Here is a 12,109-nt window from a genome sequence, read left to right on the forward strand (position 1 = left end):
TACTCTGAAGAGCTGCAATCAGACGACAAGCGACGAGCTTTGCGTGATGGAGATAGCGAGGAAGGATGAAAACTCATACAGAATCTAACTCAGTATTGGACTATATGTTCGCTTTCTCAGCTGAGCCAAGGAGTTCACACACACAACGTTGAAATCAACAACAAATGTACAGAAATTTTCCCAAATTTTCCTTACAACCGCCTTATAATAACCAAACACGCGTTCATCCAAGGCAAATCTCTTCGAGATAAACCTCATATATGTTACCAACACTTCAGCTTTATTCTTGCATGAAAAATACAATTTTCGATTCTATCAATTATCGTCTTCGGCAACAGCACCAGCAGGAGCAGCAGTAGCAACATGCATAAATTACAGATAAATTCTTTGACGTGCCTACAACCGATGACCCAGCGTTGATGAAATGCAAGATTGCAAGAGGACGCTCACTTGAATGGGGTGCCGACAGCTTGGACAGTACTTTAGACGCGAAGAGCATTCCGCACAGAGGACGTGACCTGAGACGGCGGAGGTCGCCGGTTCGATTCCCAGCGACGGCATTTCTCACCGCATGGCGACAACGATGTGTTCCACATGTTCTCAAAGCAGACGACACACAGCGGATCGTTTGCTCCTGAATAACGAAAATGACAAACAAAAAACGCTTCGCTCCGCTAGAGGCATCACCTTGTCGTAAACCGAGGCTGCTACTATCAGTATCGCCACTACGCTGCTGCTGTAGCTGACGCATAGCTAGCGCCAAGTGGACCTATCAAGACACGATGTGAAGGAAGAGTGGTATGACACCATACAACGATTAATACTATTTGTCAAAATTTGCTAAAATTTATTTGTAGTCGTAAAAGTTGCATAAACCAACTTGATGATCCAATGACATATGGAATCACACAGAGAACCCATTCTGACCTTCCTCGTCGCTTTCACGATAGTAGAATATACGCCCTCCAATTCTTCCGAACTCAATTCCTGCATATCGTATTCGCCCATGAGCAAACTCTTGGATCGTCTGGCTGCACGTAGTGACTGAAAAAAGATCAACTAAACTTCGGGAGTCACGACACGATCATGCATAACGACGGAGAGTTACCGTAATAGACGATTTTGATGACCTTAGAAAGGCTGTAGCTTGCCGTGCACTCCCGAGGCGGTGATTGCGTAAAAATACATTTTGGACGGGTTTTCTATCGATTATAATTCCCATCAACTCCCAACGATTATATCATCCGCGTAAAAACATCACAGATCCTCCAACACCGTCGGGTTCTTGCCTACCTCACTAATAGACAAGTACTCCTCCTTCTGAGCCGCATAGTCTTCCGAATAACGATTGCAGTCGGCCTAATAACACAAATGAGATTCCTCCAAGAATCGAGTAAGATCAACTTCCACTATAAAGAGAAAAATGAAAAAAAGGGTAGAGTAGTGTGAGGAAGAGAGGGATCCCCACTGAATCTGAACATACCACCGGGACAACATAACGCTAGTACTAGTGAAGTGCCTATGGCCTCTGGGAATACAACAACGACAACAACAACAACAACAACAACAACAACAACTTTGGCTACCCTCAATTGCTCCAACTGATTCCAAGACTCTTTCAAACACTCACTCGACATAGCAGCTTTTCCACGAAGTTCTGAAGCTTCCACAATCAGCACGCATGCGCAAAGATACCCGCTTGCTGCTCACTGGTGATTTCCTCTATCAGTGCGTCACAAATCTCCACCGTTTTGTCAGCCAGATCAGCTGCGTTATACCTATCCCGCTAGACATTCCCAATGAGCTGTGATGAGACGGCAAGGTAGCCGAGACAGGCGGGCGTAGCGAGTAATTTCCGGGCGCGTGACGATTTATCTCCGGCTGTCTCCCTCTTAGCATTACACCTGTGCTCCATCCTCCTCCTCTATTTCGCTACCATCATTGCTTCCATCGTCTGGAAGAGAGTTTATAAATTGTCGCGCGCCACAAAATTCATCTCACCCGATAGCGATGACAACCTGTTCACCTCCCGCATATCTTTATCGACCGTTTTAGACGATCCAACGTGGGACACGCCCCCCAGTGCCGCCTGATCGAGGAAAAAAATCCGTTTACGTACTAAATCACCCGAGGAAAAACGGTCATGGTCAGCGTATCAGCAAATTTCCATTCGTTTGACACATACCGACATTGGCTCGCCTCACAATGACCGTTGAAACACGGGTAAATTACTCCGATTCCGGAATAATTTACCTGTCTAACTGTGGCCTTCGACAACGCAGTAGCAAGCTTATCCGCAATCGCTTCAACCTCCTCAGGTGCCATAGCATCCAGCTCTTCTCCCCGGTACCTTACGAGTGTCACAATTCCCTTTCATACGACTACTCGAATGACTCTTGGTCAACCACACGCGCTGGTGACAACATAAAAAATTGCGAAAATTCTGTTTTATTTCCGCACACTTCTACCCCAGTTTGCATATAAACTTTCAATTCGCCAACCCAGCTGAGGAAAGCGAACATATATCCATTCAACGCTGACTAAACCTAAATAATCCAACACTTGAAAACTCGTGTCACCAATACGTGTCACCCCAACACAGACCTCTTCAGTTCCTGTTGTAATCGACTGAGTTCGCTCCTGCCATGTAACGTCCTCTGTCGGCGTCTGATCAATCGACACTCAAGACTCTCAAATCTGACACCAATACAAAATCGTTTCTTTTCTGATGTGGACATAATCTGCACTACCGTGTCACCGCTGCTATCACCGCCTCATGCGTAAGCTCGCATTTCTCAGCATGCGAGGCCACAGCACTTCGGAGGTCACTGAAATCTTCAACTCCAACAATCGGCAACTACTACTATTTAAGTACTCAAAGAGCTGCGATGCACTGTCGACCCTTGTTGCGATTTCTTCTTCTGTTTGAGAGTCGATGAGGCCGATGACGCTGAGAAAAAAAAGACATTCTGAAAATTCGCAAAAAATGTTCGCTCTCCTCAACTAAGCTCAATATTTTCGTCACTAATTATAAAAGTTTATATACGATTTGAGAGAATATATACGATAAATGTACAAAAACTAACAAGGAATCCCCAAAATTTCCTCAGAATTTTCATTTTGTCACCAACACATGTGGTTGACCATGTGCACATTTTACCACACTGCTAACGATACACTATGCAAGGCGACTTCCAGAGAGCTGAAACTTAGATTAGAATCCACTATCAATGTCATTTAAAAACGGCCAAAAATTGCAACCCTGTATCGGAATAATTCACCCATTTTCACTTCCCACCGTTTACCACGCTTCCTGCGGTAATTGACTCCACTCCTTCTGAGTTTTCCTCTCGGCTGTCATCAACGCCTTCGTCGACAACGTGCTATCTCCACCACCACTTTGGGTATTCAATCGAATGCCATTGTTACTCCCTGACCCTGGGCCTGGACGGGGCAGTGAACAACAACAACAACAACAACAACAACAACAACAACAACAACAGCAGCAGCAGCAGCAGCAGCAGCAACAACAACAGCAGCAGCAGCAGCAGCAACAGCAACAGTAACAGTAACAGTAACAACAACAACAACAACAACAACAACAACAGCAACAACAACAACAACAGCAACAACAACAACAACAACAACAACAACAACAACAACAACAACAACAACAACAACAACAGCAGCAGCAGCAGCAGCAGCAGCAACAACAACAGCAGCAGCAACAGCAACAACAGCAACAACAGCAACAACAACACTCACTTTGATTGCCGCCCCTAGTAGAGACAGTACTAGAACTCGAGCTGTTCCCAGTGACAGGGTCCTGAAATAAATCCTGTTAAGAATCACAAACACCAGTACTGTCTGACGCAAACGAAATACAGTTTATAAGATCTAAACACTTGAGAGCTATAACGTTTTAAGAACTAGAACGTTTTAAGAGCTAGAACGTTTTAAGAACTAGAACGTTTTAAGAACTAGACACTAAACGACCTGAAAGACAACCAGAACAACTACAACACTCCGACAGAAATTCAATTCTCCACATCATTTCCTATCGTATAGCAATTCCTTACTTTCTGTTAGAATCTCAAAAATTTTGATAACAAGATTCATTTCAGCAAATCAATCACTGAAACACTTTACCTCGGGACTGGCCAGCTCATGATGTCTCCTATTATTAGTGAAAATCGGCAGATCATCGATTCGGGCACTTGGTGATATACAGCTGACTTGCCGAGTGACCGCAGTACACGTGCCCAGCATTGGCGAAAGAGGAGCCACTGGCGACCCCATAAACAGTCCGCCTGGTTGGGGGAGTATCTGAGAAAATTCATACAGCAGGAGGGTTGGAGTAGGAATATATGTTCGCTTTCCTCAGTTGCTGAGCTCAGGAGTTTCCTATACAGTGTTGGAGTAGGAATATATGTTCGCTTTCCTCAGCTGCTGAGCTCAGGAGTTTCCTATACAGTGTTGGAGTAGGAATATATGTTCGCTTTCCTCAGCTGCTGAGCTCAGGAGTTCACATACGAATTCGGGAAACCAAAAAAATCAAAATTTCTCGAAAAAAATTCCTCATAATTCTCATATTGTCACCAACACATGTAGTTGACCATGCGCCTAATTTCCCAGTCGATTTCGCATTCCTACCTGGCGCCTGTCAATTTCACCACTTCCTTGCTGTTGTTTGAGATGAGCGTTCATCACAGTTCCTGGCGGGCCTGGGTACACTGTACGACCGGCGTTTGGAAAGGGCGAAGGGGGCGGAAAGTAGTTCATACTAGTGACACTATGAATCTGTTTGAATATCAGTGTTGGAACATATGCTCGTTTGCCTCAGCTGAGCTCAAGAGTTTCCTCACTAATAATAGAGATATATACACAAATTTGGGTAGGAGTGTTCCGAAATCAACAACAGTCTCTCGAAATTTCCTCAAATTTTTCATATTGTCATCACCGACATATGTAGCTGACCATGTGCATATCTTGCCACACTGTTAAGATAGCCATACCTAGAGTCAGTGTGGTAGAATATGCACATGGTCAACCACATGTGTTGGTGATGGCAGTATGAAAATTCTGAGAAAAACTTCGGAAAATTTTTGTTAGTTTCTAAAAAATTATCGCATATATCCTTCCGACTCGTAAATTAACTCCTATAATTTGTGAGGAAAATATTGAGCTCAGATGAGGAACATTTTTTGCACCACTGCCTAGAGTCTAATAAGCAGTGTTGAAATATATGTTCACTTTCCTCAGCTTCCTTCCCTGGTCAAGTAGTTGCAGTTTCATTGATTATTTCGACAAGTGTGCGAAATAGTAGTATCTGTAAAGATAAAGACATATCATTTGTGACAATATTACTAAGGGGTGCTAACAGGCTGCGAACATTACAGTTCCACCCTAGTGATACAAAAAACACTAGTGAAAAAATCTATTTCACGACTACTGCGTACCACCGCGAATATCGCGTTTTTCACGCCACTTCACGTAAAACGGGTGATGAAACTCCGATATACTTAAAGGCAATAGAGTTTCACCCGTTTTACGTGAAGTGGCGTAAAACTCGGTAAAAAACGCGAAATTCGCGGCCTGTAGTAGTCGTGAAATATGTTTTTCACTAGTGATTTTCATATCACTAGAGTGAAACTCCAATATACTCATTACCTCATCCTCACTACCTGTAGAATTGTATTAGCATAGTACAACTTTTTAACGACAATTTGAACAATAGTAACTTCTACTTCACTCGGCCGCTCAGGAGTAACTATTGCTAAAATGCGCTGGACCTAGACTCTCTAATATTTATCTCAACATGAAACTTTCAAAATAGAGATATACGTTTAACGTGGAGTGGCGTAAAACTCTATGAAAAACCCGATATCTGTGAAAAATATGTTATTCAAATCACGGGTGAAACTCCATTATTAGTAATTTTACGAAGGGGAGTCAGTAAGCTGGGGAGAATACCACAGTCACCTTATCCACGTTGTTTTAGCATAGCTATCCTCATATCTTTGGTCGTCGCTCGCCCGACCGTTTTGCTCAGTACTACGCGCAATTCTGGAAACGTTGCTGAGAATCGATTTTAAGAAACGATTCTGAGATGGTGTTCAATAAACACGATTTTGAAAATCCACAAGCGATTCTGGAAGTGATTCTGAGCTTCAGAATAGGTTTATTAAACGTGCGGTAAGAATTCGAGCAATCGTTACTATTAAAGTACGTATTAAGATTGAGGGTTGATCTCTCTCCTATGGTTGTGTTGAACGATGATAATCTCGACAACTCTTCCAATACGACTAACGAGTCCGTAATGGCCAATGAGCATATAGCATAGCACACCTTTACAACGGCGAAGATAGAATTATAGATTCTCGTTTAGTAACTTAGATAGTGAGGAGGTCAATGAACTACATTTTGTAAACAACTGTGTAGGAATTTTAGTTTCAAAACTCAGCTGTGAACAATTTCAAATTTAGGAACTTCTATTCGGACACATACTCTCCCACTCAACCAGGAAGACCTGGAGGCCCTTCAGGGTCGATAATCGATTAACTTCCAGGCGGTTGCAATGCGATTCAACCTACTCTACAGTGTGTCGTAAGATACGAAGGGTGGTGCGGTACGTATAACTATGCACGCATGCACAAAATGCGCAGTATGCCTCCAAGGCGAGCGCTTTTGACGGCGATTAGGGTATCTTGAGGTTGACCTTAGAAGATACAGAAGAGGCCCACTCACACACCGCGGCTCAGTGTGGGAGGATGCGCACATGGTCAACTATATGTGTTGGTGACAATACGAAAATTGTGAGGAAATTTTGGGAAGTTCTCGTTAGTTTCTGGGCACTTACCTCAAGTGTAATTGTTACATTTCATGGAAAGGAAATTACTCCCCTTACTAGTAGGTCGGCCTGCTGCCTAAACTTCCTCACTAGAGTGAGGAATGCGCGGAAAGATCTCACATATGCCGGCGCTGTAACAAGAGATGCGGACGAGTTGAGCGTGTGGCGCCGGGGATTGTTCCCACCTTAGTGATTTTCTTTCCATGAAATGGAACATTATTAGGAAAATTTGTATAGTGAGGAAATCGTGAGCTCAGCTGAGGAAAGCGAGTATATTTTCGTCTACTTCTCTCCTCAGAGGTCATTCCTCTCTGCTTGTCAATGGTGTCCAACACGGCACCGCCAACCTTCTTGGCGCCCGCCACCGTCCAGTCCCATGGATTCCTAGGTAGGTCCATACCATCCTTCCGTCACTTCCTAGTCCCCTCCCCCCTCAGGCTGGACACTATTCATCCTCTTGTTATTCATCGTCGCTGGCTTGCTCTACTGGCACACACAGAGCGGCCGCAAAGGGCCGAAAAGCGCCCGGTCGACAACTCGGCGGCCTACTAGGGTAGAGCCCTCCATCTCAATTGTTATCGAAGGATGGTGTCAGCGTCAGCCGTAGTTGGAGGCGAGAGGTAGAGCGAGGCATGGCGACGTGTGAGTGGAAAGGGCTGCTGAAATGTCTTTCACAGTGGCCAATAATTGACGGTGTGGTAGTAGCATAAAATTAATTGGCTACGATCGTGCTAGACATAACCATACCACTCCATGGTGAATTCTCTCTCATCAGCCATGGGGAGGCCGCCACTGCCGCCAGTGATGGTCTCTGGCGACAGCGTTCTCGCAGTGAGAAGGCCCTCGACTTACATCGAGGGGAAGAGGAGCACACTTTCTGCAGAACGAGTAGGGGGATGCTCTTGTTGTGGGTAGGAGGAGTCATGATACAGGTGGCTGAAGTTACCGATGCCCTATTAGAGAAGAGAATAGGTAGTATGGTGTAGTGGTAGAAGTTGGGTTTATTATCCACTCGATACCGAGTTCTATTCGTTGATGAGTCATTTTATAGGTTTTGATTATTCTTCTACAGCCTCCAACTGGGATACTCAAAATGGTAAGTTGACCAAACTAATACCACACCTTCCACACATCAGCACTCTCCTCTCATCTCGTCTCAGATGCTTCTTGGAAGGCCGTAACTAACAAGAAGGTAGCAACAGACATCCTACTACAACTCTTCCCATTCGATTCAGGTCCCCAAGGGAGCCGGCAGTGAAGCGTCCACGGCTGTCGGGAGGTAGCGGCTGTTGAAATTCCAGCTCCAGCTCACCCGAACCATCTCAGCTCTGTTCCTTCGAATAGCAAACGTCTCCATCCGGTATTCGCCAGGAAGTTCTCACAAGAGAGAACAACCGCGACTGGTCCGAACGAACAGGCGAGGACGAGTGATGAAAAATGTCCGATGAGGTTGCGGGGAATGTCCTCATTGGTATCTTTTAGGTGAAAATTCTTCCGTGTGAGTGTTTTTCACCGCAGCATTTTCGCGCTGTTATTTTCAGCTGTGGCATGTTCTTTTGTGATTGGTGTGTGTCGGCATTTTTCATAGTATTGTGTTGAAGGGAAATATGATGGCTGTAGTTCATTAGAATGGCTACTGAGGAAGGCCATTTTCCGGCCTTTGAGACTCCAACGGGGGAGCAGCTTGGAGTCGTCCAAGCCCACTGGTTACCGGCTTTAGCACAAGGAGGAGCTACGGGCGCAGGGCTGATAGGCAAATGTGCGCTCACCGGGGATCGAACCTGGGACCGTTCGTAGTACATTCTTAGGTCGAGTGAAGGACTATTTCTTGATGGAGGACGAGATGGGGTGGGTGGGCTCGGGAGCTCTTGTCTTGTCGCCTCATCTGAAGGGCGTCCGTGGAGACTCATTGGGATTTGCAATTGGTGTGGTATTAGAAATCAACTTGTACATTTCCTGGGAATTGCTTTCGATTCCGTAGAAAAATATTCGATAATTATTTCCAGAATCGATCTTTACTTGTAGTATGGTCTTCATTGTCATTTCACAGTGCTTTGTGGGAGAGCAGATCCTCCGTCTCTTAGCAGTGAATCTCAACAGCTCTGCATGGACCATGGAGCCTTTGTTGCTGCTTATGAGCAGACACGATTGAATGGGAAATCATGGACTACAGTAGATTCTACCGCAGATACGATGGCAAGGCGAGCAACAAGTTGTCAGCCTTTCGTGGACGGGAGCTGAGAGGAAAAGATCTCGACTGTGGCGATTTCCGAGGGTAGGTCTCGAGAGGAGCCGCGTGAAGTCGTAATGAACGAAGGTTAGTTGAACTGATGAGTTTATTCTCAGTCATGTTGTTCTGAAGAAGGTGGACGAGGAGAAGACCACGGAGCTTTTCGACTGCGTCAAGTGACCATTTTGATATCCTCAGCATCGGCAGTGATCGTCTGGGCAGGTATGTCACCAATGGTCCAGTAGTTGAGAAAATCACAATTTGGAATCACGATGAGGTCCCTCTGCGATCGGATGAGGTCTGTCGCTGCCCTGTCTCACAGCAGCATGTGCGGCTCTCTCAGGCACCACAATGCTTCGCCTTGGCTCGAGCGATGGACGCCTTTGGTCGGCTAGCAGTAGCCACCACTGCATCAGAGGTCGACAACGAGCTGTCGAGGTCCTCATGAATCTGAATCAATTAGCTTTCTGCCATAGTTGAGGTAGCGTTTTACCCCGGGGAAAAACATCTACTTTGTGCTCTTCGACTGGTTGGTGGTTCCTCTGAAGTTGATTGCCTCGGTTTGGCCCTCTTGGCCCACGCTGACCAGGGCCGTTGTCGGACGCGGCTTCCACTGAAAGGTTGCGGTCTTTGAGAGGCTTGACGGCTCCACGCAAGTCGAGCAATCGCGTCGCTGTTGTCGCTTCCTGCTAATATGAAGAACATAAATTTTTCGCTCGGATTTTCCACGAATCAGTCTTAAGTGATATGGGCCGCAGTCTCTCTGTTCAGTGGATCAAAACGCCAGGACTTGTGTACGGAGAAGCGCTTCTGGGATCGTTCTTGAACAGGAAGGGATTGTGCAGAAATATTATAACACTTCATCACAATGTTGATCCCTTCACGACTGTCGCTGATCTTACTCGTGGAGGTCTTGAGGGTGACGGCGACGCCTATGACGACTCCAGCGGTCACTGAGAGCCGCAACGTCGTCAACAACGTGCTTGGAGGGGTCGAGGAGTACCGAAACTTGACCCATCAAAACGTAACTCGTTCCTACTACGTCTACACTCCTAACACAACAACAAGCACAATTCTGTTCAACATTCACGGCTTGGGTGACTCTTGCCATAATTTCCGTCAGGCTAGCGGCCTGGTGTACTTGGCCGATGAGAACGGCTTGGTAGTGGTGACACCATGTGGGCTGCCCAACCGCTACTACTTCAACTCCTTCAACGCTGGAATTTGCTGTCAGACCAACAAGCAGGTGGACGACTTTGGATTGATGAAAGCAATCCTCTCCGAAGTCAACCCTTCGAACGCTTTGCCTGTTTACTCTGCAGGATTCAGCAACGGTGGTATGATGTCTGAGGGTCTCCTGTGCCTCAACATAGTCACCAGGGCGGTTTCCGTGAGTGGCGTCGAAGTTCTCGAGCCTGGTTCGGCTGAGGGCATCAAAACTTGCACTTCGAACTTCACAGAACAGGAAGCGAGAATGTCCAATGTACACGGCACGGCTGATTTCCTCGTCCCTTATGGTGGCAATCGTCTGCTTGGATACCCTCCCATTGAGGACGACATGAAGGCGTGGTCATCTAGGCTCGGGTGCAGCATTAACTACACTAAAGTGAGGACTGACGAGGAATATGATTTCTTGGAGTACACTGGTTGTCAACATGCGGGCTCCAGAGTTCTACTCGTTCGCCACAATGGCGGCGGTCACAAGTGGCACGGATCTGGCCACTTTGACACCCCCCAATTCGTGGTCAACTTTCTGTTGGGGAGAACTGAAACAGCATCGCAGGATACCGAAGACGAGCTTGAATATGTCGTTGAGCGCTCGTGAGTCTTAGGGGAAGTTCGTCCAGTTCTGTGCATATGATTGAGAATTTTTTACATAGTATGACATCCCCTTTATCTCTTTGCAACCTGCATCAATTGCTCGGAGAGGGATTGAGTTGTGTTCTGCATCCACCATTGTCATCAGCAAGATGACAGTGAAAGATGTCATGCCTTGGTTATACCAAGGCATATCTTGGGGTAGTGGTGGCATAGCCGCCCCGGCCGACAGAATTGATCTTACTAACAGCGAAATTGATTGTACCAAGGCATATCTTGGGGAAGTGGTGGCATAGCCGCCCCGGCCGACAGAATTGATCTTACTAACAGCGAAATTGATTGTACCAAGGCATATCTTGGGGTAGTGGTGGCATAGCCGCCCCGGCCGACAGAATTGATATTACTAACAGCGAAATTGATTGTACCAAGGCATATCTTGGGGTAGTGGTGGCATAGCGGCCCCGGCCGACAGAATTGATCTTACTAACAGCGAAATTGATGGTACCAAGGCATATCTTGGGGTAGTAGTGGCATAGCTGCCCCGGCCGATGGAGGGAGCTATCTTATTTATACTCTCAAATATCTCCTCCTCCTTGTGAGGTCTGTTTGTAGTTGGCGGTTACTATTCCGCAGCATCGGAGACGACAAACAGTTCGAATTATAGTAGTCAGCGGTGGCACATTGATAGAGGGATCGTAGTGATCACGACGTAGCTCTGTGCAGCAACTGTATAGCTGCTGTATCCAACACGATAATGAATATCTCAGAGGAGCTTGCACAACAGCGCCTTCATGTTGGAGAGCTCTAACTGGTCGTCATCATCCAACCTTAAGTGTGATATCAAGCACTTCTCGCCACCCAACAACCTCGGGAGCACTCAAAAGTGCTACTCAGATATCATGAAAGCTGTGGCCATCAGGTGGCAGTGTACGTCTATGAAATCATATCATCGTTTTATTCCAGAAATACAAAGCCAAGTCATCAGCCAAATGTTTGCCTCAGACCAGGCGAATTTTACTATGTTTTATGGAATGAGAATCCCATAAAATATTTCGGATATTATCTTACTATAAGATAGTATCCGAGATATTTTATGGAGCTTCCCGGACGAGCTGAAGCATCATAGGTGATCCTCATATAACACGGACGCTCAGTCGCAGAGGCGAGCCATTGCTTTGGCGAGCGCTGCATAATGATTTCGAGCATCAGGA

General features: G+C 46.1%; 6 protein-coding genes across 6 annotated transcripts in view; 3 read left to right on the top strand and 3 right to left on the bottom strand.

Annotated features, from left to right (window-relative positions):
- Pmar_PMAR024702 (Protein SSM1, putative) overlaps positions 1-86 on the bottom strand; it is a 4,738-nt gene extending 4,652 nt beyond the window's left edge. The window contains exon 1 of the mRNA XM_002764498.1: positions 4-86. Coding sequence (XP_002764544.1) covers positions 4-77 — 74 coding nt within the window. The 5' untranslated portion in view covers positions 78-86. The remainder of the gene's footprint in view (positions 1-3) is intronic.
- Positions 87-1,898: 1,812 nt separating this feature from the next.
- Pmar_PMAR024703 (hypothetical protein) lies at positions 1,899-3,361 on the bottom strand (the record flags this gene model as incomplete). Its single annotated transcript, XM_002764499.1, has 7 exons — positions 1,899-1,954; positions 2,002-2,089; positions 2,254-2,350; positions 2,593-2,697; positions 2,751-2,828; positions 2,876-2,950; positions 3,306-3,361. 7 exons carry the CDS (start codon positions 3,359-3,361, stop codon positions 1,899-1,901), a joined length of 555 nt encoding a protein of 184 aa, XP_002764545.1.
- Positions 3,362-3,408: 47 nt separating this feature from the next.
- Positions 3,409-4,707, bottom strand: Pmar_PMAR024704 (conserved hypothetical protein; the record flags this gene model as incomplete). The annotated part of the gene is made up of 3 exons (XM_002764500.1): positions 3,409-3,826; positions 4,145-4,326; positions 4,654-4,707. The coding sequence occupies 3 exons, from the start codon at positions 4,705-4,707 to the stop codon at positions 3,409-3,411; spliced, it is 654 nt and encodes a 217-aa protein (XP_002764546.1).
- Positions 4,708-7,171: 2,464 nt separating this feature from the next.
- Positions 7,172-8,133, top strand: Pmar_PMAR024705 (hypothetical protein; the record flags this gene model as incomplete). The annotated part of the gene is made up of 7 exons (XM_002764501.1): positions 7,172-7,238; positions 7,288-7,378; positions 7,626-7,738; positions 7,766-7,822; positions 7,902-7,946; positions 8,011-8,042; positions 8,086-8,133. The coding sequence occupies 7 exons, from the start codon at positions 7,172-7,174 to the stop codon at positions 8,131-8,133; spliced, it is 453 nt and encodes a 150-aa protein (XP_002764547.1).
- An 879-nt stretch (positions 8,134-9,012) lies between these two features.
- Positions 9,013-9,528, top strand: Pmar_PMAR024706 (conserved hypothetical protein; the record flags this gene model as incomplete). The annotated part of the gene is made up of 4 exons (XM_002764502.1): positions 9,013-9,125; positions 9,197-9,256; positions 9,303-9,378; positions 9,424-9,528. The coding sequence occupies 4 exons, from the start codon at positions 9,013-9,015 to the stop codon at positions 9,526-9,528; spliced, it is 354 nt and encodes a 117-aa protein (XP_002764548.1).
- Positions 9,529-10,014: 486 nt separating this feature from the next.
- The window catches only part of Pmar_PMAR024707 (conserved hypothetical protein), a gene marked incomplete at both ends in the record, with an annotated part of 2,455 nt that continues 360 nt past the window's right edge, over positions 10,015-12,109 (top strand). The window contains 2 exons of the mRNA XM_002764503.1: positions 10,015-10,901; positions 11,344-11,419. Of these exons, the coding sequence (XP_002764549.1) occupies positions 10,015-10,901; positions 11,344-11,419 (963 nt within the window). The remainder of the gene's footprint in view (positions 10,902-11,343; positions 11,420-12,109) is intronic.

This window comes from Perkinsus marinus (genome assembly GCF_000006405.1).
Source record: "Perkinsus marinus ATCC 50983 genomic scaffold scf_1104296977064, whole genome shotgun sequence".
Lineage (NCBI taxonomy): Eukaryota > Perkinsozoa > Perkinsida > Perkinsidae > Perkinsus > Perkinsus marinus.